Raw genomic sequence first — 20,807 nt, 5'->3', positions numbered from 1 at the left:
TGCCTGCTCCTTCGGAGCATAAAATAATGCTCATGTTTTCCCCAAAGAGAAATGGAAGCAAGGGATTAAGTAACTAATGATGTGGGGGGACAGGCAGCACGTGCCAGGAGTCTAATAGAAGTCTCTCTTCCTTTCTATCTGAAGGAGGCTATCCATTCAAATGAAGCATTTACCTCAAAAACAGACGTGCTCCTGTCACTCCTTGCAAGGTGGCTTTGTCTCCTTCCACTAGCAGCATCGCACCTTCCCGCAAGCCCTAATGTAGGTGGAAACATTTAACATTATTATCAAGCTATTTGAAAGGTTAGAATGCTTATCGCAAGCAGGCCAGTCTTAGAGCAGCTTGCCATGACTACAAACAAGACTTTCTTGCTCACCTATTTCTAACAAATAGACAAAATTAGGTGAGTTATCTTGGTTTAGAAGTTGGTTTTCTTGTTTTACTTTTTCCCTTTTAAAGAAGGAGAAACCATTAAGGAGAAAAGGAAAATGTGTTTTTTCCACAATTACTTCCACTACCACCATTCTTAGATCCAGTTTGGGCCAAGCAACAGCCAGCTGGGTTTGTTAGACCACAAACTTTATATTCCAAGCTCAAGCACAGGACAAGAAACCCAGAGGTCCCACTTCTCCAGATAGACATACTGTAACTGCAAACATCCTACTGTATGAGCAAATTCAGAAACCTACAGAGATTAAACCAAAATGTAAAGTCAACAATATCTGCAAAAAGGGGAGGTATCTTACCATCTGTGTGCACACCACCCCCAACACACAACATACACCTGGTGGCCAGTGACTGGAAAGATCAGAGCTGCCTAAAATACAGTGTTTGGCAACAGGACTCCAAGCATGTAATGGGCAGAATGTACTTCATTTGTTCTAACCCTTTTTCTGCAAGTGAGCAAAATCCAAGGTGGAAGCTCTTAGCAAGAATGTAACTAACTTTCCATGTCATAGTTCTGTAAGGCTTGTCAGGCAGGGGAAACCCACACTGAAAGCGAGCAAGAATGCATTTAAAATGTTTACCATACTACAGCCATGAGCTTCCTGATTGGGAACTACTCACCAGAACTGGAGGGGTGTCTGGTTCTTCATGATACTGATGAATTCTTTCCTCTCTTGTCTCCTGCAATAACGAGTGTAGATTTAGCTGCCCAGGCAGTAAGGTAGGACTTGGAGCTATCCAAGTAGTGTGACACTGAGCAATTTCATAACGTTAAACAAAGCAGGTACTTCCTCTCAAGCAGAATGCTTTCCTTAGACTGATATTGAAGGAGGTAGTAGGATTGACTTTAATAGATATGTACTCTTCATTACTAGCAGCAATTGCTGTAGGTTGATCAAACAGAACTCGCACAATCCCAACCCTGAAAAGCCTTAAAACTTACTTCCACTCAATTCATCCAGCTGCTTTTTTTTTTTTAATGCTATCTCTGTGTGCTCACCTTCAGAACAAGAGCACTGAGGAGGATGGTGGAAGCAAATGCCTGAGATGCCCCCTTCATGAGAGAGGGTAGTGAACCATGGATTTCCACTGATTAAATATCTGCTTGTTTGTCTTCAAGTGGGTATTACACTGAAGAACGGCCTTCTGTGAACAGCTCTGCCATGTTTCCTGAGGGTTTGCTGCTGAACCGAGCAACAGTAGTTAAAAGAAATCAAACCAGAAGGATTTGTTGGTAAGGAAACACAGGAACACAGCAGGGACTTGGTACAGCACAGAGCTTCCAGCCTCCTCTCGGAGAAATAGCAGAAGTTATTTATAGGGAAGACTGCCTACTTATCTAGTGACAAGCTGATTAAATGAGTACCTTCAACTTCATCTAAATTCTAGAAGCACATCCTGATCCTCCATCTCTTCAGTGTCCCCTAATTCTTAATACTTCCTCTAACCATGAAGAAATTTGGATTTTTAAGGAGGAAAATATTTGGGCTGTTAAAAGATACACCACAGAAACTGTTCCCTGAGGAATTAGCTCCTGACAAGCTATTCAAGAATCAGCTCCTCCATACAGTGGAGATGTTGTTCTTTATGCTTGATGGTTAGTGTTTTCCTTTCAGCTGTACCAGTATATGTGCTTGTTCAGTACTGGACATTACAGGCTCTGCTCTCTGCAGGGACACTAGTGCCAAGGCATTTTCTTACACAGCAGGTTTGTATGCAATCTCAGATTCTGATGGTTCTTTCAGACCTTTAGATATTTAAGCCTCTTAATATATGCTTAAGTTTGGCCTTCTCAAGCAATAGGCGAGACAGACTATGGCAGGACTTTCCAGAAACACAGTTCATTGCATCTTAACATTTCAAGTTTGTCTCTCCTCACCTGCTCCCCACCCCACATTCCATGCCAGGTATGAAGCAACAGTATTTCAGGCATTGCAAAGCTTCTGTTTGTCAAAAACACTTTGTTCCACACCTCAGTACTACTCTTGCCAACTCCTCTTCCCACTCAAAGAAAAGCTTTAGGAGGGAGTAAAATGTTAACTGCCTCACTGGCATTTCCAACTGCTCTAGGGAGCAGCTGCTCTACATTCTATAGCTTTGCAAGGCCTTGCAAATGCACACTGTTGTTACACCTCTGCACCCTGGGTACTGTGTTAGCTCTGGCATGCTTTACTTACACCCATGTGAGTGCTTTTAACATCTGGGTCCAGGTAGTGGGGGTTAATATTAAAAGGAACTAAACCTAGGGCCTGCAGGGAAGGTGGATAAACAATTGGCATGTCATTGGTAGTGTTGATGCTGACGGTAGCAACATTAGTTCCTGCACTGGATCCCATGTAAGGAATCCCATCCTGAAAGACAAAAGCAATGATTAGTATGTAGTATCAGAACTAGGAACTGCATTTTATAGCATCTTCTGTCAATCTCGGAGACTCAGCAATCAGATCAGACTTAGTCCTTCTAGCTCATCTCACTGCTAACTTTACAGGCGAAAAACAACAAAAATAATTCAGGTTTTGAGGCGGGCAAGTTTGTATATGTCACGGTTGTCAGAGAAGTAGCTGTTGAATGTCCTGTACTCACAACTCTGTGACCCCATCACAAGAGAGAACTTGTAAGGTTGTCAGTGCATATATTGGACTTTCCTATTAAGAGGAGAGACTTGTCTACATTACAGTTACAGGAAATATCTGAACTAGCTTCTGAAGAGAGTAGACCATCTGAAGCCGAGTACAATGTTGCCACAGCATCAGCTTACCACTACTGTAACCAGCCAGTTTAGTGCTAGTTTAGGTATTACTACTACAGACATAGTGCTATGCATTATGCTGTGCATGGAAGGATTCCACATAAACATGCAACTATATGGATAATGCTGAACAATTTGTAAAAAGAAGCTGTCTTGAGAGAACTGGTGCTAATATAGCCAAATAGCTATCTAGCTTTCACTGGGACCTGAACATTTTCTGGCTTTTCTGCCCAAAACAGGTATTGAATCTCTGTATATTAACACAGCCTAGCTAACCTTTCTTTTTGGCAGCTGGCCTTTTCAAACATACTGTGCTTGCATAAATCTGCCTGAAGTAGTTTGCAGTTCCACATTGCTAGGGGATCACCTTGCTTCTGTTCTCCTCCATGGATGGTGTATCTTTGCTGTGCCTTATGAGATTTACCAGCCAGAATGGGGCTGCCAACTGGAAGGGCTCAATGGCACCCATACCTCTCAATTCCAGGTCAAGGACGTACCCAAGGTAATTGCAGTATTTGCAATGTCAACAGGGCATTGTCTAAAAGGCATATATAGATCCAACTCTATTATCAGTTTATTAGTGGACAACCTGCAATGAACACATCTATGTCTATTAACTAGATACAAAGTGGACATCTCAAGCTGAAAAACAGGGTTTCTGGACATAGATTAAATCCCACACTGCTCTTCATTGGTATTTTAAGTTGAGAGCCTTACTTCTAAAGGTACTACACAGCATTGTACATCCCACGGCCTTGCAGCCCCACATCTGGGAAAGTGCCCTAGAAAGACTGCTGACCTTAGTCTTTCAATGACTAATGACAGCCTTATTTGGCCACAGGTTTCAGTTCAACAGGTTGCATGAGATGGCTCAATGTTTGAAATATATTAAAAACAAAGATGTGGAATCAACTTGGATTTGTCTGAACAAAAGCTTATGCACGGGATTCCGCCATTCAGACGTGGCCTGAGTCCTGTAGTTTTTACCTCAAGAACTCTTTTCCTGATCTCCGGTATCAGACTGTTGTCATAGAGAGCTTTCAGGAGACGGAATGTGTTCCCACCTCCTGTAGAAAGAGAGTCCAGCTTATTTAACATGCTTTCACCACCAGTTTTAATTGAAGCCTTTACAAACTCAGCAGGCTCAATGATTTCTGTGCTCTATTCAGGGTAGCGTCCTGCTTTGAGCAGCAGTAAAACCACAAGCTTCAGAAGAATGGTCACTGGGCAGGCCATGGGTTCATCCCCGAGTCCTTCTTGTAACACTGATGCTGGCTGTTTGACAGTGGACACTGTTCTAATACCCAGGAGCATGGTGTTAGGGCTATGCTTAGTTTGAGCACAGTAGCCCTGAATCTTCTTAGACTTGATAAAGTGATGATACGGTGTGATGATCATGTTTTTAACACTGAAGTACTGTTCAAATGAATAATTACTGGAGATGAAGTTCCATTAATAAATCTCTCCTACTTCCATCCCTGCCACTAAATTTAGGGTCTTAGTGTTCCCAATTAAAGTACTGTTTTCTGTAGTTTCTAATAATTGCTAGGCCCAACTTTTTCATTGTTGTCTCTACAGCACCAGCTCTAAGCAGGAGTAATCTAGTGCCCTGTATAAACTCTCACTAGGGAGCAAGAAGTAAAACTTACCAATAAATATTGCCTCAGATTTCCTTACAGCTTCCACTGGATCACAAGATTCATGAATACTGTCCAGCCCATAACCTTAAATGAAAAAGTATTAAAAGTATTTACCTTTGCCACTTCAGTTTGGAGGAAGAATATGGTATGTTTTCAATCCCCGCCCCCCCCCCGCCCTCCTCCCTGAGACAAATGTCTCACCAGACAACCAGGGAAACTTCAGAGAACTCTACAACATAAACCAGAGTATACGTTTTAAAATAGTGCAGGGCTTCTGCATCCAACTGTACCAAAGCAAATGTTTGTTTTATGGATACACGTGCTCAGGGTCTAAGAGCACAGCATTTCACTCAGCAGGTGCAGGCTGAGGCACAAAGTCCTGCTGAGCGTTACCGGCTAACTTTAAGAAAGCAGGGGCGGGGGGGAAAGCTGTCAGTCTTCAGCTTGGCTGAGTCTGGACAGGATGTGCCATCATTGGTCTAGCATTACTTATACAAATATCTGATCTGAGTATTTTTTTGTAATGGTTAAAATGTCTGACTTTGACAGATTTGCCTTGCTGGGGTTCACTGAGTACAGGAAGTGCCAAGAGAGCCAGAAGAACATGGACATTTGATAGCGGCAATCTTTCTGCAAGACAAGGAGCAAAGTGTGCTGCCCAGGGAAGTGAGTACTAATTATTACTACAGTAACAGGTCCAAAGTTATCCTGAACAGTGATAGTGTAGGCTGCTCTATAAAGATCTTTGCTCGATGCAAAGCTCAGTTGCTGGTCATTACAGAAACATCTGGCTGGTTGAAGTGTATTATAGTAATGGTCTTCACTTAACAGCAGTAGTTGCATGGCTTGAGTACATATAGTGGAGGAAATGTTCCCCATGTGATTAAGGAGGATAAAAAGATGCCACGTAGTATTCAGGAATAAAAACTTCCTCCCTGAAGTGGTTAGAAGTGTTGCAACAAGATTTCTTCTGGAGGCCTCTAACGTATCTGCTTTTATCTAGAAGTTAGCAAAGAGCTCCCTGCTGTTCTCAGTCCCATTACTGAAACTTGACAGCGTGCAGCAGAGCTAGCCAAGCCCCTCTCCACCGCTGCCTGCACCACAACCCCAGTACATTCGGACCCCAGTAAACCAGGCTATTGCAGAGTTGCTTGCCCAGAGGCGTTCACAGCCCTATCCGCTCTTACAGCAGCGGTGTGCGAGTGCCCGCCCGGGTGCTGCCCAGCAAGGCCGGCCCCTGCGGCACGGCTGCCCCACGGCAAAGGCGACGTTTCCGCCGCAGCTGGCCCTGGGAGTCGGCGCCCGGGGAGGGCCAGCCTTACCCAAGCTTTCAAACTTCTCCCTCGCGGTCCGGGCGTAGGCATCTCGGTCGTGCAGGGCGTAGGGAACGAATAGCACCCGCTTCACCTTCCTGGGAGAAGAGAGGGGAGAGAGCGCTTAGAGCAGCGGGGGCGGCCCGGGGCAGGCTCCCGCAGCCCCTGCGCAGCGCTTACTCCCCGAGGAAGCTCTTGATGTGCTGCTGGCAGTGGCCCAGGTAACCCCCTCCGTGCAGGGTGGAGTTGGAGACCAGCAGCAGACGCCGCGGGCCCCCCATGCCGCCCCGTGCCGTGCCTGCGGGCGGTGCGGGCGGCCCGGCCCGGCCCGCCCCTTCCTGCCCCGCCGGCGGGCAGCGGGGTGGGGCCGAGCCACCGCCGCTTCTCCCGCCGCCCCGGCCCGGCCATGCTGGACTTCGCCATCTTTGCCGTCACTTTCCTGCTCATCCTGGTGGGCGCCGTGCTCTACCTCTACCCGGTAATGCTGCCGACGGTGGGGGGGGGGGGGGGGGCGCCCGGCCCGGCCCGGCCTGGCCCGGCCCCCGGTGCAGGCGGGCAGGGAGTGAGCGAGCGAGCGGCCGCGGGGCCGAGCCGCCACCGCGCCCCGGGCGACCCCGGTCCCTTCCCACGTTCCCTGGGCTTGTGTGGGGTTTCGGGCCCGCCCTGGCGGTGTCCCGGGCCCGGGTCCTGCCGGGTACGTGGCTGACGCCTGCAGGAGCGCTTGCTGTGCAGGGCGTTCCCGGCCCTCCGAGCCAGCGGGGCAGCCCGGCCGCAGGCTTTGGCATACCTCGTGTTATACGTGGCCCGGTGAATCCTTCTTAGAAAGGCTTTATCTGCTCACCTTGCAGTTTTGCACGTGTGCAGATCTCCAGGGCAAAATCTAGGTGTAAGATCTGTATTACAAACCTGACCCTTTAAATCTGTACGCAGGAATCTTTCATTTAACCAGATGAATAATCCTGGTTTAGCCAGTGGGACCAGGCACACGCTTACAGTTGATCTGCTTCATAAGCCTTAGCGGGTTCGAGGCCTGAAGATGTGGTTTATCCAGCTTTTGTTTAATGATTTTAAGTAGTGCAGCAGTATTGATGTGGAAAATCCGGCTCTCCTGCTGGAAAGCTGTGGGGCTTGTATAAATTCGTAAGTTCAAGGAAGTTGATGCATTTCCTTTTATTCTTTAGGCATCTAGGCAAGCATCAGGTATCCCTGGGCTGGCTCCAACTGATGAGAAGTAAGTGCCTTCTATCTTCATTCACGTCAATCAAGTTCAGCATTGGCAGAGTATGCTGTTCGTGACCAGATATCCTCTTTGTGTTCCTCAGGGATGGCAACCTGCCAGATATCATTGCCAGCAGCAGTTTGCATGAGTTCCTGGTGAACCTTCATGAGAAATATGGCCCAGTGGTCTCTTTCTGGTTTGGAAGGCGTCTTGTTGTCAGCCTAGGCTCCATTGATCTCCTGAAACAACATATTAACCCCAACCGGTCGTGTAAGTGTCCTTTGCTTTGTCTTTGAGTCCATTTGTTCCTTCTGGCCTAGCAGGCATCCTATGTCAAAGGAAGCTGGGGCTTCATTCTAAGTAGAAAGAAAATGAGAATTGGTTTGCAGCTGATATGGTGGTTCAGGTGTGTCCTTGGTCCTGCTTATTGGACTTGAATATCGGTGACCAAGAGTTGCTGCTCTCCAGTGGTCGTCAAAAAATTAGTGTGCTTGTGTCTTTACCATTTCCCTACAGACAAATGTTTATGGAAAGCATCGTGTTCATTAGTCACTTGAAACAGCAAGGCGATGATCCTGTAACTGCTTGGCACATATTTTAAAAGCAGCTTGAAATACAATTCAAGAGGGGGAACTTCACTAAATTAAGTCTGAAAACAGCTGTGCTACTTTGGGATAGCTCCCTTGTGTGCTTCAGTGTGGAGGTTTTTAAAATGTTATTTGAAGAAGTTCTTTAACTTTTGGCTTTCTTTTGGTGTGTAGAATTTTGTGCTGAAAAGCTTTCATGATCTTCCAGACTTGGAAGTGGTCAGTGGTGCTGGTACCTGAGTTGACTGTCTTAGTCCTGGGAGGGTGTTCTAATTTATGGTGTAAGCCCCTTAGGTGAGTGTTTTTCTTCCTAAGGTGACCACAGACAATAAGTTAACTCGGTTGAGGTTTGGGTTTAACCTCTTGTTTTTCCAGTTTTCATCTTATAAAGTTGAATGAGGTGCTGGTTGCAGACCTCTGACCTGACAGTGTAGGCTGTCCTTAGACACAGGCAGATATCTCAGCATCACTTTATGCTGGGGTCGTAACGGGTAAGCTTCTTGGACAGTTGTGTTACAGACTCAAAAAAACCAGTGAGAATCTGGGGAAGGAGTGGGAGTTGATGAAGATCAGCAAGACACAGTGGATAGCAATGACACTTCAGAAGGTGGAAACCCACCCTGAAAGATCTGAATGCACTCAAGTGTGTTTGAGGGAAATTGAGCAGATGATCGTTTTGTCAAAGCTCAGAGAAGTGGTGACAGGCCCCTGAGCAGGCAAGTTCTCAGAAATGTACTGAGTTTGGGAATATCTAAATACTGATGAAAAACAAATACAGTGCCTGGACTTAAATGCAGGAAATGAACTGACACAGGCAGCTACAGACTAGTCTGGTGTCCTGCTTTGCTAAGGGCTAAACATATATTTTTAAGGATAGGAATAAGTAGGAAATACATGCCATACTTCTTTGATGATTAGAATTCTAGACAAAAAAAGCAATAGAACTGTGTTTCTGTCAGGGCTTCAGTTCAGAATTTGCTTGGATACTGCTTGGGTCATCACTGAAGCTGGAGGTGATGGGATATGAGAAGCGAAAGAGGGAGCGACGCTGTATTGTGTTGGGAGAGCGAACTGCTGGGTTGGGGAGGTAAAATGCAGATAGTGCATCTCTTATGATGGACTAATTGCATTCATAATTATTAACAGGTTCCCAATGCCAGGAGACTGTTCTTCCTTATGCTTAAAGCAGTGTTTGAAGTTGGTACATTTTTATGGCCTCTTAAAGCTTGGTTGAGTTTAGTTTGCAGGAAGAATTCAAAGGAAGTAAAACTTTGCTGCTGGGGCTGGCAGTTCCTGCGAGAGGCTCTGGGGAAGCAGTCCAGGACTGCAAAGGGTGTGGACGTGAAGAGGGTGGACTACTTTAGGACTGCCAGGAGCAGTGGGTTCAGGCACCCACTTGGAAAACTCCCAGGAGTTGATGTCACCTTTTGGATTGGGACAACGAACCTCACACACATTGAATGCTGGAGATGGAGCTATGGGTCCTGGCCTGTTTGAGCAGGACAGCTTTGTTGCTGTTCTGTGTGCATTTGTAGTGTGCAGCTTCAGAGGTCCTTTCCATCTCTGATACTCAGTTCTGCGTGGCATCTTGACTCTCCAGAGTTAGATCTTGTCTCCATATTTACTTTCAGTGGTATGCAGGGCAGGACTCTGAGGTTCCTGGGATGAGGGAGAAGGTTTCCCTGTAAATGGAAGGAACAGTTGAAATATTTTTTTTTGGCCTCTCCAAATGCCTCTGCTTGCCAGATTTGCTGTGTGGGCTTTCTGTGCTACCCCAGTACTGTGTCCAGCTCTGTCAGGGCCAGTTAGCAGGGGATTGTGGCATGAATAATTGCAGCCACTCCATGGCAAAGTAGCTTGGAGGAGGAATTGTCAGCAGCAGCTAGAATCACATAATAGCCTCTCCACGTGGAGAGCCACAGGTACCATCTACTGTGCCAAAAGACACATGCACATAATTCTTGCCATTCAAAGTGGGAAAGAGGGTGAGGTGCGGAGCTTAAAAACATTGGAAAGGAAATGATGTGAAAGAAAAGCATTTAGGAAAGTTAGTTTACCTTATTCATGCCTCTGGCCTTATTAGCTGCCTTGTGTGATTAGATAGTAATGCCTCTGCAGGTGGGAATTGTCTCTTGTATGTTTGTCCAGTAGCATAACAAGGCCATGATCTCTGCTGGGAATCCTAGATACATCCACAGTTGGTAGAGTTACATGTGTCTCCTCAGCCTTGATGTTTTCTGATGCCTCAGAGGTTTCACTTTCCATCTAGGAGAAATAACAGACTGTGATAAACAGTGAAAATATCCCTCTTGAAAACCCCTGACTGCTTCCAAATAGTTTCTTAAAGATTCTGCCAGTTCTGCAAGACCTGCAGAAAAATTTACAGAAAGGGAAGAGCATATGCTATGCTTTATTGCACAGTTTTGTATTGACACCTAGTGTACTTTAGCAAATTTATTAAGTAGAGGCCCCTGGTGGTGAAATTCAGATTTAAAAATCTAACTGAAGTGAGCTGTGGATATGGAAGATGGAGGATATGTGTTTTTGTTTAGTTTGTACACTGTTGCAAGCGTCTATGTGGAAGGAAGATGGAAAAGTAAGGCAATTAGAAGTAGAAAGCATTCTGTAGCTTAGTGGGGCACTATTTTCTCTGAGAGCTTCTCTGCTGGAGGCAGCCCTGACTGAGAGAGGCAGGTGTTAGTTTGGGAAGAGTTCATCAGCAGGGAACTCAGTGCATGCAAGAGAAATCATGCAGGAGCAGCAGGGTGTCAAGTGAGGTTTGCTGGGGCTGTGAAGCAAGGTAAGGAGTGCATAGAGCAACCTCTGACTAAGTCTCTTGGGTGAGCTGCTATGTCTGGAGTGCGTATCCACGGCCAGGGCAGGAGGGCACAGCAGGTTCAAGGGGGAATGTGCTCGAGGGGTTGCAGATCAGGCTGAAGGAGAAGGGGAAGGAGCGTGCCACACTCACTGTTGTCACCAAGTCAATGGCACAACCAGCTGGGAACTGGCAAGCTGGGAAGAAGCTTCCGAGGCGTTATTACTAAAGAGTTAGTTGGTACAGCCAGCAGGCAACCTCTGCGGGGGAAGCTGATCACAGGATGGTACCCTGCCATGGAGAAGAGACCTTATGAGGTCCCAGCCCACACTGAGCAAGAGAAGCTTGACACCCCAAGGAGACTGTTCCTGGGGGAAGGAGCCATGCCATGCTCATTGCCCAGAAGTAGAAGTGCCCAATTAAAGAGGCTGCTGTTTTCATCATCCCTGTGTGGTGTGGCTGCCTGACTTTCAAATGGTGTTTCCTTTATTTGCTTTCAGTGGATCCCTTTGAGACAATGCTGAAGTCCCTCTTGAGGTACCAGTCCAGCCTGAATGGGGATACTGGAGAGAGCCACGTGAGGAGAAAGCTGTATGAAAATGGTGTGACCAAGTCCTTGCAAAGTAACTTTGCTCTCATCCAGAAGGTGCGTAACTGTCTTTGTACAGCAGAGAAGCCCTGTGTGGCTTACAGGGGAAAGTTTAGTGAGAATGATCACTAGGATAAAGGAGCTGCATTCAAATTCGTGCTGGAGCTATAAGCATCTGAGACAGCCCGTTCAAGCATGGTGTGAATATTTGGTTTCTCCTACCTCCAGTGGGTTAGAGGGAAGGGCTGAGCTTGATGACTTTTTATGCCAAGATACCAGATACAGTTGAAGATACTGGAGCATCTGGATTCTAGATTTATTTCCCAGGACAGGAGGGAGGAGCAAGAAGCCAGCTGTTGGGACCACTAACAGGCGAAGAACTGTTCTGTTGACTCAGTCCAGTAGCCAACTGTTTTCCCAGTCTGGAGCTACTAGTATTAAAGGTTTTAAGGTTTCTTTTGTGACAGAGGGAACAAGAGAGGAGGACAGGGCTGCCTTGTTGGGGGAAAACCTTGGGAAGAGGCAGAAGATTTGAGGCTAAAATGTTAATGTTTGAATTAACAATGGAAGGAAAGCCTGGAAAGAGTATGGTTTCATGCCACAGCCATGAAAGCGTAGTCTGCCTTAGGAACTGGGTGGGAATGTCTCCAGGGTATGTTTGGTAAATAGGCTGCTGATATTACTGCCAGCTAATGATCCCTTCTGTCTCAAGCTGTCAGAAGAGTTGCTAGCCAAATGGCTCTCCCTACCGGAGGCACAACACGTGCCACTCTGCCAGCACATGCTGGGTTTTGCCATGAAGTCTGTCACGCAGACAGCTATGGGCAGCAGCTTTGAAGATGACCGGGAAGTCATCCGATTCCGCAGGCACCATGATGCAGTAAGTGTCACAAAGACCCGGGAAATCTCCTATTATATTTTGCCATGCCAACAGCATGCAGCCTGTGTCTGTGCAGAGTTTAGTACAAGCTACTGCTAAGACTTTAACATTAAGCTTAAGAGCTTGAGGGCTCTGTCTCATTTGTCCCAAGCTAAAACTATCTGCAAGATCCTACTGCTGATCCTGTTGTTATTAGTCTAAGGTGTTTCTAAAGGATCTGTGGGGATCGGGAACCCAGATCCAATGGCAGTTGAGAGGTGTTTGGTACCCAAGTCAGTTAAACTCTACTGGGAATGCCAGTGGAACTTCTCCTTTTCAAAGATCTTCTGAAGGCTCTGTGACATTGGGGAGAAAGGAAAATCTGAGAAGGTCCCAAGCTGCATGCACATCTGGAGATGTTAAATCTGCTGGTGATAGGGTGGAAAGGAAACTTCCATCTCCCATTTAAGATTCCCATGCCTTTTCCCCTACAGTTGCAATTACAATTTTTCCATTTTAACTCAGTTTCAGCTATCATAGATGTAATATCTGGAACGGGACATGGTGTCCTAAAGAGGAGACCAGTCCTATATTCACAGGAAGTCTTCATTTTATTTGCTATTTTCATATTCCTGAATAGGGAAGAGTAGAAGGTTCTCAGCCTGATGGTACTCTTCTCTCTTTGTTCTTTCAGATCTGGTCGGAGATTGGGAAAGGTTTCTTGGATGGGTCCCGTGACAAAAATATCACTAGGAAGAAGCTCTATGAAGATGGTAGGTTCCTCCCAAAATCACAGTCTTCCTCCCACTCTGATTAATACTTAGAGTTAGCTAGTGTATGGAAGCATTTAATTTGCCCAGCTGTCTTGGCTTTTCTGCAGAGTTGATAATTGTGCCATAAGCTACCAGATGTGTCCTCCTTACTTGCACATAAAATCATTGTTTTGGAGTCGAGTGACAAGACTGCCATCGCACAAGGAGCGTGTAGGACTAGAACTCTAGTTCCAGGTCTACTTCTAGGATCCGTCCAGTCTGGAGGCTGACAGGAGGATCTGGAGGCTGACGGGAGGCTGTCTGGAGGATCCCGGGAAGTATCTTGTGCTTGCTCCCTTCCTATTCTGTTCCCTAGCGTCCACTTTTGACCTCTCTTGGAGGCAGGCAACTGTTCTAGGTGCAGACACATGGAGCCACTTGATTTGGCCTGTATAGTCGTTCTTATGATGCACCATTTGGTGAATGCACTGCCAGACAGTCACTCACAGGCTAGAAGACAGAGGTGCTGCTTTGATGGATACCTTCCACGTGATAGCCTCTGATGTGCTATTACAAGGTAACATGATTTTCAGGTCTGTAATGGCAGTGCTTTTATTTCTCATATATTTCACAGCAAGTTATTTTATTTTTCAGTTGTCCTGTCTTTCTTGTTGGTAATAGTTAAAGCTTTTCAGTATTGATTGATAAGATGTTAAACAAAAGTAGCTTGTATCTGGAACTAAGGATTTGCTTATAAATCCTGCAAACCCAGTGTTTCCTTCTTTGTTGTTGGTTCTGTGGGTTTCGCAACCTGAGGACAACTACTGCCCCGTTAAAATGGACTTCTCCCTTGGGCACTTGTTCAGGACTGTTCCTGAGTTGTAGGATGATGCATTAGAACGTAATTTCACAAGCTTTTCACAAGGCTTGGTGTTTAAGTGTTGCTGACTGCCTTATGTGGAGAGGGGAGGGAGGAAGGGTAGTTCCAAGATGAAGGGACTGAATGGGGCCTTGGTAAATCAAGTTTCAGATCCAACTTCTGCTCCATGTTTCCTGGATAGTCTTGAGTAGGTCATTTAAATCAGCCAATGGCATCTAGGTCCCTAATTCCCCCCAGTTCCCACAACAGCAAGCAGGAGTTAGGCACCCAAATATCTTCAGACGCTTGGACTCTTTGTGCCAAAACCCTCCCACCTTTTCCCCACCTTCCTATCTCTGTCTATGCAGACTCTTCAGCACAGATCCATCCTCTTGCACCATGCTTGTAGAACCCCTAGCAAAAGGGAGACCATCAGTGGCTGGAGGTGCTGTAACACTTGAGTAATTATAACTCTACAGGCCATGCAACTAGTGTTATCTGGCTCAATCGTTTTATATGGGGGTTGACTAAACACATTCTCTAATGGTGCAACACTAACTGATGTTTCACTTCTCCGTATGTGATTTCAGCTCACAGAGTACATGTCTCAGTTATACCTGTAAGGGTGGCTTTTTACATGCAACCTGTCTTATTTGGTTCCTACATTTTAAACTAAATTGGAGATACCGCCTTCCACATTGACAGTAACATGTAACAGAGGCTGCTTCTGTAAGTGAGCCCAGCAGGGACAGCTGGTCTGAAAATCTGCTTGGGAAGATGGATTTGCTTCTCTGCAGCACTCAAGATGACCAGGTTTTAAAACAAGTATTTCTTTCTGCTTCCAAAGCTCTGATGGAGATGGAATCCACCTTAAGGAAAGTTACAAAGGAACGCCGAGGCAAATCATTCAACAGGCATGTCTTTATAGACACTTTGCTGCAGGGGAACCTGAGTGACCAGCAGGTCTGTGCAGCTGTTATGTCATTACACAGTAATGGACTTTTGCTATTACAAGCTCATTACATTGTAGCCTTTGATTAATTTAAGTTTTTGCATTTTAGGTCAAATTCCTTACTAAAGCAGGGTTTCTCATTCTTTCTCCATTCAATGTTTAATTGCATTAGACTTTGGTAGCTTTCCTTGCCACTGCTTTGTTGCTATTTTTATAAGCCAGAAGTATGTTAGTATTAAGCATGTCTCATGCCATTCCAGTGGAAGTTCTATAGAGAGTTCAGTCTGTGTCTTCTAGATGTATTTCCTGCTCTCTGCACTAAAGAGATTTCATGCACTTGCAGAATGGACCACTTCTTTTTTATCTTTACAGTCTTGTGAACTTCATTCTCTGAAGTAGATTTTATTTCCTAGATTCTGGAGGATACAATGATTTTCTCCTTGGCAGGATCCATAATCACTGCTAACTGTAAGTACAGATTGTAGGTAACTTTCCATCCTCAGCTGTCTAAAACTGTGTCTGATGACATGAGACTTATTCTAGGCTAATAAAAATCATATTCGTCATTCTGTTTCCCCTGAGCTACAGATCAGAAGTAGTATAGAAGTAGCTAATTTTACAGCAGACTCTTGACACAGCCTCACAGCTAGTGACCTGAAACTAAACTGTGTTTGACAACCTTCCCAGTCTTTTGGTGAACCTTAGAATCTCTTCCTCTTGCTTTTCACTTGCATTCTAACCCCAGCTAACTGATGCTAAATTTGATGAAAAAGTATCAAAATATGTAAGCCACAAAGATCATGTTGTAAAATACGTTCTGGCACGGGGGAAGGAAATTAGAGCAGAGTGCTGGAATCTGACTGTCCACTTTGAATTTCTGGAGGATAGGTGTGTTCCATGTATGGAAGACTTTTAAAGGAGCTATTTTGGGATTTGTGCAAAGATTATGGGGGAAAAAACAAAACAAAAATACAAACTGGAGCTGTGTAAAATCTCTTATGATAGAAGGACGATTATCACGCCCTGTATTTCAGCTAGTGGGGCTCCCAAGTGCAGCCGAGTGTTAAAGAACATGAAAAGTAAATCTGGCAAGTATGATAACACTCTCCCCAGAGCACATCCTCTCCAAGTACTCCAGGAAGACTGCCGTTTTAAGGGGCTTGACTCCTCAGGGATTCCAGATAGTTCTCATGAATAAACAGTTTGGAGTGGTAGCAACATTTCCTTGTAGCTTTAGGGAAACTGCATCCCACACACTCATTTCTTACGCAAGGTTTCTTTTTCACTCTGCTATTGAAGATAACTCTTGAGTAGCTCACAAAATAGATGTAGGGGGGACAAGTGCTGGCCAACGTGCTGCAGAGAGCTGCACTGTTCTTGTCACTCCCTGTCAGGAGCCCCAGACATTGGCTGTCTGGAGCACTCACCTGACATGTGCTGGGGAAGCCCCCTAAATAAGGAAATTTTCTGATGCTTTTGACAAGCCTGCTTTTCATTTGCATGGTTGGTCTAATAACCTTGTGCCCCAAGGTCTGCTGGGCTGTGTGGTCCCTTCCCCAGAGCTGTGAGGCTGAATGGCTCAGTCTCCTGCACAGCTTCCTAAGCTCCTCATAGCACTGGAAAGAGAATTTTAGCTTGCAGGGTCTCTTGCTACACAGGAGTTCAGCCTCTACTCATGCCACTGAATACAGAATCAGTACAGCCTGCTGTAACAGAGGTCACCTTTTTCTGGGTCAAAAAGTAATGTTGCAAATACAGGAAGTAAGAAAACTGAATGCAGTTTGTAAAGGATTGAATTTTCTGAGTCCAATCTTGTCTTGATTTCTTCCCCAGTGTGTACCTGGGCAGTCTATTTCCTGACAACCTCAGAAGATGTTCAGCATAATCTCTACAAGGAGATGGACCGTGTTCTGGGGAAGGGACCAATTACACATGAGAAAATCGAGCAGCTCAGGTGGGTCCCACTGAAGGAATTGCAGAGGAAGGTTATCTCATGTGGTGGGAACAGAGTACTCATGTGCTGGAGCCTGATTCCCAGCCTGCACTGGGCCAGGAGAAGGCATCCAAAAGCTACTCTCTTCTTTTTTCTGGAAGTGATTAAACGACATGATGACTTGCAGCACAGAGTGAATGTGCTGTAGGCCTCCAGACATGGGGACCAAGCTGCTGTCTTCAGGGTGTCTATAGGAAACCCTTTAGGTTCACTGGCAGAGGAGAGCACAGAATCAGTGCCCTGGCTGCCAGGCCAAAATTGGTTGCTTACTGTTTTGTTTGGTTTCTGTCCTAGTTTTCCAAAAGTAGAGGAAATCAGTCATTTTAATGGTTGGAGTCATGTTAGGCATATTTAGAGGGAAAGCATGAAATAATCTTCTTTTCAAAGGACCACAGAACTAGGATGATGACTGGTCAACAGTCTCCTGTGATCTTTCTTGCATCTTGTATTTGGACTAGTGTTAGAGTTTCAGCAAGGGAGTATTGAGTATGTGGATTTCTTGCTGCTGCTTGTGTGGGTGAGAGGTCCAGGAAAAAGGCTGGTGTGTTTATGCTTTTTAGCAGAGTTAGTTTGGTTTAAAACCTGAAAAAAAGTGTGATGAAGAGAGATTTTGATAACCTTCCCTAAAAGCTGATAATGAGATTTAATCCTTGCAAAGATGCTGGGACTCCTTGCCAAACAAAAATGAAGTGCCTCAGTGTGGCTTGAGAGAACTCCAGGAGCAGACTGTGACCCTAAATGCAGCGACTCAGCTCTCCTTGCTGCCGAAGGACGCGGACAAGCTTCTCTCTGGGAGGGTTAAACTGACCAAATCTTACTGGTTGCAGGTACTGTCGGCAAGTCCTGTGTGAGACAGTGCGAACAGCAAAGCTTACTTCCATTGCTGCACAGCTGCAGGAGCTGGAGGGCAGAGTCGACCAACACACTATCCCCAAAGAGGTAGGGCAGTACTGGGAGCACTAGGCCACCCTTCTTTCCTGGAGGGGAATTTGCTGTTTCATTGTCTTCCCATGGAGGGGTGAGGCAGGAAAGCCATTTTTTCTGACACTGTTGAACCTGCGCAGCTGCTCTGTCATCTGACAGTACAATTTAGCTCAAAGTTTGCCCTGTATTTGCTCTGCAGGAGAGGCTCTGGGAATTCATGTTCTCTTCCTAAGCAGATTTGCTTCTGGTTCTGGGTCCACCAGGGATGAATCATCTTTTGAAGGGGCTTATGGGCTCAGTTGTGCATAAAAGAGCATAATTTCAGGCCTGATCATATAACCTATATTTCCCACACAGAGTGGTACCTTCCATTGCAGAGAATAAAGTATTCCATATGTACATGCCAGCAAGAGTAGAGGAACAGGACCAGACCCTCTCTACCTAGCAACAGTTGCAGCATGGGCCTTAGAAGTTAAAATCCTAACAGCTGGGCATGGGTTATGGAAATCTGTAGATGAATATAGCATATTATCTTTATAGTCCACCCCATAAACATGAGTAATCTACAGAATAGTCATCCAGCGGGGCTGTCCAGATGTGTCTTGAATTCCGCATTTCTTTCTGCTCTGACTTGCATCTCCTAATTTTCTTTGCAGACACTTGTGCTTTATGCTCTTGGTGTGATGCTGCAGGATAGTTCATCCTGGCCATCACCATACAAGTATGTAGAATCAAGACTTTTGTTGCAACTAATTCCTTTCCTTTTTTTAGTTAGACGAAAGGGAGTTTGTAAGAAAGTCAGTTTATGAAGGTCTTGGTTTGTGTGTCTCCATGGGTGGGAATCTTGGGCAATTCAAGTCATGATCCTCCCATGCTCCAGTCTGTGTGTGTGTATGTGTTAGAGTTTAATAACAAATATTTTTGCGCACGCATGCACACAGAGCTTCCCTGGCAAATGTTGGTAAATTCTTTTTACCATTTTCTGTGAGAAAGAAGCAGTGATTTGAATGGCTTTGGCATCACTGCTTGTCATCATGAAACAATGATGCAAGGGAGGAAATGTCAGTCTGAAGTGGTTTTTTTTCAGGGGGAAGGGAAATGCTACCTCATTACTTCTCTCTGTGAAAACAAAACTGGATCCAGGCCAGTATTTTGTACTTTTTAAAGAAAAAAATTGCTGTAGCTTCCTGTGGCCTCCAGGTGGCAAATGTTGACATGCATCTGACTTACTTCGGCTGGGAAAAAAATGTGGGTCAGTTATTCTAGACAGAGAGAACAAACAGCTGAGATTTAGGAGAAAGAATAGAGCCTTTAGAACAGCACTTGTCCTCTTCTGCAAGTGTAGAAAAGGATCAAGCATTGATGCACTGATCTATGAACATCTTGGCAGGGATTGCCCACTAGGACAGGACACGCACTGTGTTTAGGAAGGGTTTGCTGAGGCGTCATGGGAGGGACGGTGAGGACTGCTATGAACACTGTGTTTATTCCAAGGAGGAGGAGGTTGAGGTTTAGCCTGAGGTAGATCTGTATTTTTGTCATCCTTTCATGTACCTACTGTGCAAAAATGCTGTGCGTGGTTGTTTGCCCTCCCTATTGTTTTTGCTAGGCAGCTGCATTTTCTTTCTTATTACAGCATCTGTAATTTGCCCCTCCAGCTCAGGGGGAATGTAAGTTTGATACTGGTTTTACTGAGGGTCAGCACCGACATGCCTTTTCACCTTGGTAGAAGCAGAGCTTGGATGTTTAGGCAGGGAACCAAAGGCTTGAAGTATAAGCAGAAATATTTAGCAGAAAGTGAAAGAGAACTGCCTTCCATCAATCAAATTTCCTGTTTGCTGTTTGTTTTTTAAAATATATTTAAATTGAATTTTATTTTATTAGTCTCCCTGTGGTTAGTTGATTATGGGAATCTTGTTTTAACTCATGCCAGCCCAAGATAATAGTTTTCTGACAGCCTCCACCATCCTAGTGCTGGAAACCACTTTTCACACTTGAGTGAGTCACCAGCTTCCCTCCTCCAGTACATACGTACACCAGCTGCTTGAAGAGAAGGGTGAGGGGCAAGGAGAAAAGGGAAATATTTTTGGAAGTGAGAGAGCAGGGGTCACAGGGGGAGAGAGAGAGGGAGATGAATTAGATTGTGTGCACCCTGGAGAGGAATAGAGGGCAGATAGTAGCATCAATCAGCTCAGCTGTGTACTCAAGCTAAATGCCCACTGCTGAGAGGTAATGCATATTAGTTCCAGCCCTGTGTCACACTAACTCAGTTTATCAGCATTTTGACCAAGCTGAGACACAGCTGACTGGCTGGGAACATAGATGGAGTGGATGCACAATTGCCTTCATATATCTGTGTGGAATTACCCAGCATGATTTACAGTGAGCAAATTAGTGAGATTCTGTATTTGTTGCCAGTTTCTTATTCGTGTGCGCGCACACATGTGACCAGGGTAAGGATCCTGTGCCTACACAGAAAGCCTCAGTGTATTTTGTCTTTCATAGGTTTGACCCAGAGAGATTCAATGAGGAATCAGCCATGAAAAACCTCTCTCTGTTGGGTTTTTCAGGAAGCCAGGAGTGCCCAGAGTTGAGGTGAGCATAGGGAAGGAGGTCTTTGTGTATCTCTGTGGCAGACAGGAGAGAAGGTGCTTTCAGCCTCTTCCTGTTACTGCTGTCCAAGCTGGCAGTTGTCCTTTGCCAGATTTACATCATAGCAAGATTTTTATTCTTTTCTTCTGCCTCTTTTCTCAGGTTTGCCTATATGGTGGCTACAGTTCTGCTGAGTGTCCTGGTAAGGAAACTGTATCTCCACCCAGTGAAAGGACATGTCCTGGAGACCAAATATGAGCTTGTAACCTCACCAAAGGAGGAAGCCTGGATAACAGTGTCCAAAAGAGGCTAAGAGCAAGCAAAAGAAGGTGCTAAAAGTGCCAGTAATGAAGTTCTGAGCAAGGGTCCTAGGGGGAATCATGCTGGCACTGCACTGACTCAGCCAAGGAATTTTACATCCAGATTTTGTTACCTTCCACGTTCTTAATCACGTGCCTTTCTTGGGCACTTTTTCTAACTCAAGCAGTAGTCATATTAAAGTAGATTGAATCTGTA

General features: G+C 45.4%; 2 protein-coding genes across 3 annotated transcripts in view; one reads left to right on the top strand and one right to left on the bottom strand.

The window, feature by feature from the left end:
- LOC104639784 (alpha-aspartyl dipeptidase) overlaps positions 1–6,597 on the bottom strand; it is a 7,470-nt gene extending 873 nt beyond the window's left edge. Inside the window, 8 exon segments of the mRNA XM_075756469.1 lie at positions 174–256; positions 1,070–1,129; positions 2,626–2,799; positions 4,185–4,264; positions 4,847–4,921; positions 6,160–6,248; positions 6,331–6,543; positions 6,545–6,597. Of these exon segments, the coding sequence (XP_075612584.1) occupies positions 174–256; positions 1,070–1,129; positions 2,626–2,799; positions 4,185–4,264; positions 4,847–4,921; positions 6,160–6,248; positions 6,331–6,543; positions 6,545–6,597 (827 nt within the window).
- Positions 6,476–20,807, top strand: CYP20A1 (cytochrome P450 family 20 subfamily A member 1). Of its 2 annotated transcripts, XM_075756467.1 has the most exons (13): positions 6,477–6,628; positions 7,332–7,381; positions 7,473–7,639; positions 11,272–11,417; positions 12,073–12,240; positions 12,914–12,992; positions 14,678–14,793; positions 15,196–15,250; positions 16,616–16,736; positions 17,603–17,714; positions 18,356–18,420; positions 20,205–20,294; positions 20,454–20,807. In XM_075756467.1, exons 1-13 carry the CDS (start codon positions 6,557–6,559, stop codon positions 20,602–20,604), a joined length of 1,392 nt encoding a protein of 463 aa, XP_075612582.1. In that variant the 5' UTR covers positions 6,477–6,556; the 3' UTR covers positions 20,605–20,807. The 2 variants fall into 2 exon arrangements, with proteins under 2 accessions (XP_075612583.1, XP_075612582.1); XM_075756468.1 differs by lacking the exons at positions 17,603–17,714; positions 18,356–18,420 and having other exon boundaries at positions 6,476–6,628.

This window comes from Balearica regulorum, chromosome 6 (genome assembly GCF_011004875.1).
Source record: "Balearica regulorum gibbericeps isolate bBalReg1 chromosome 6, bBalReg1.pri, whole genome shotgun sequence".
Lineage (NCBI taxonomy): Eukaryota > Metazoa > Chordata > Aves > Gruiformes > Gruidae > Balearica > Balearica regulorum.
This window is presented reverse-complemented; position numbering and strand designations above follow the sequence as displayed.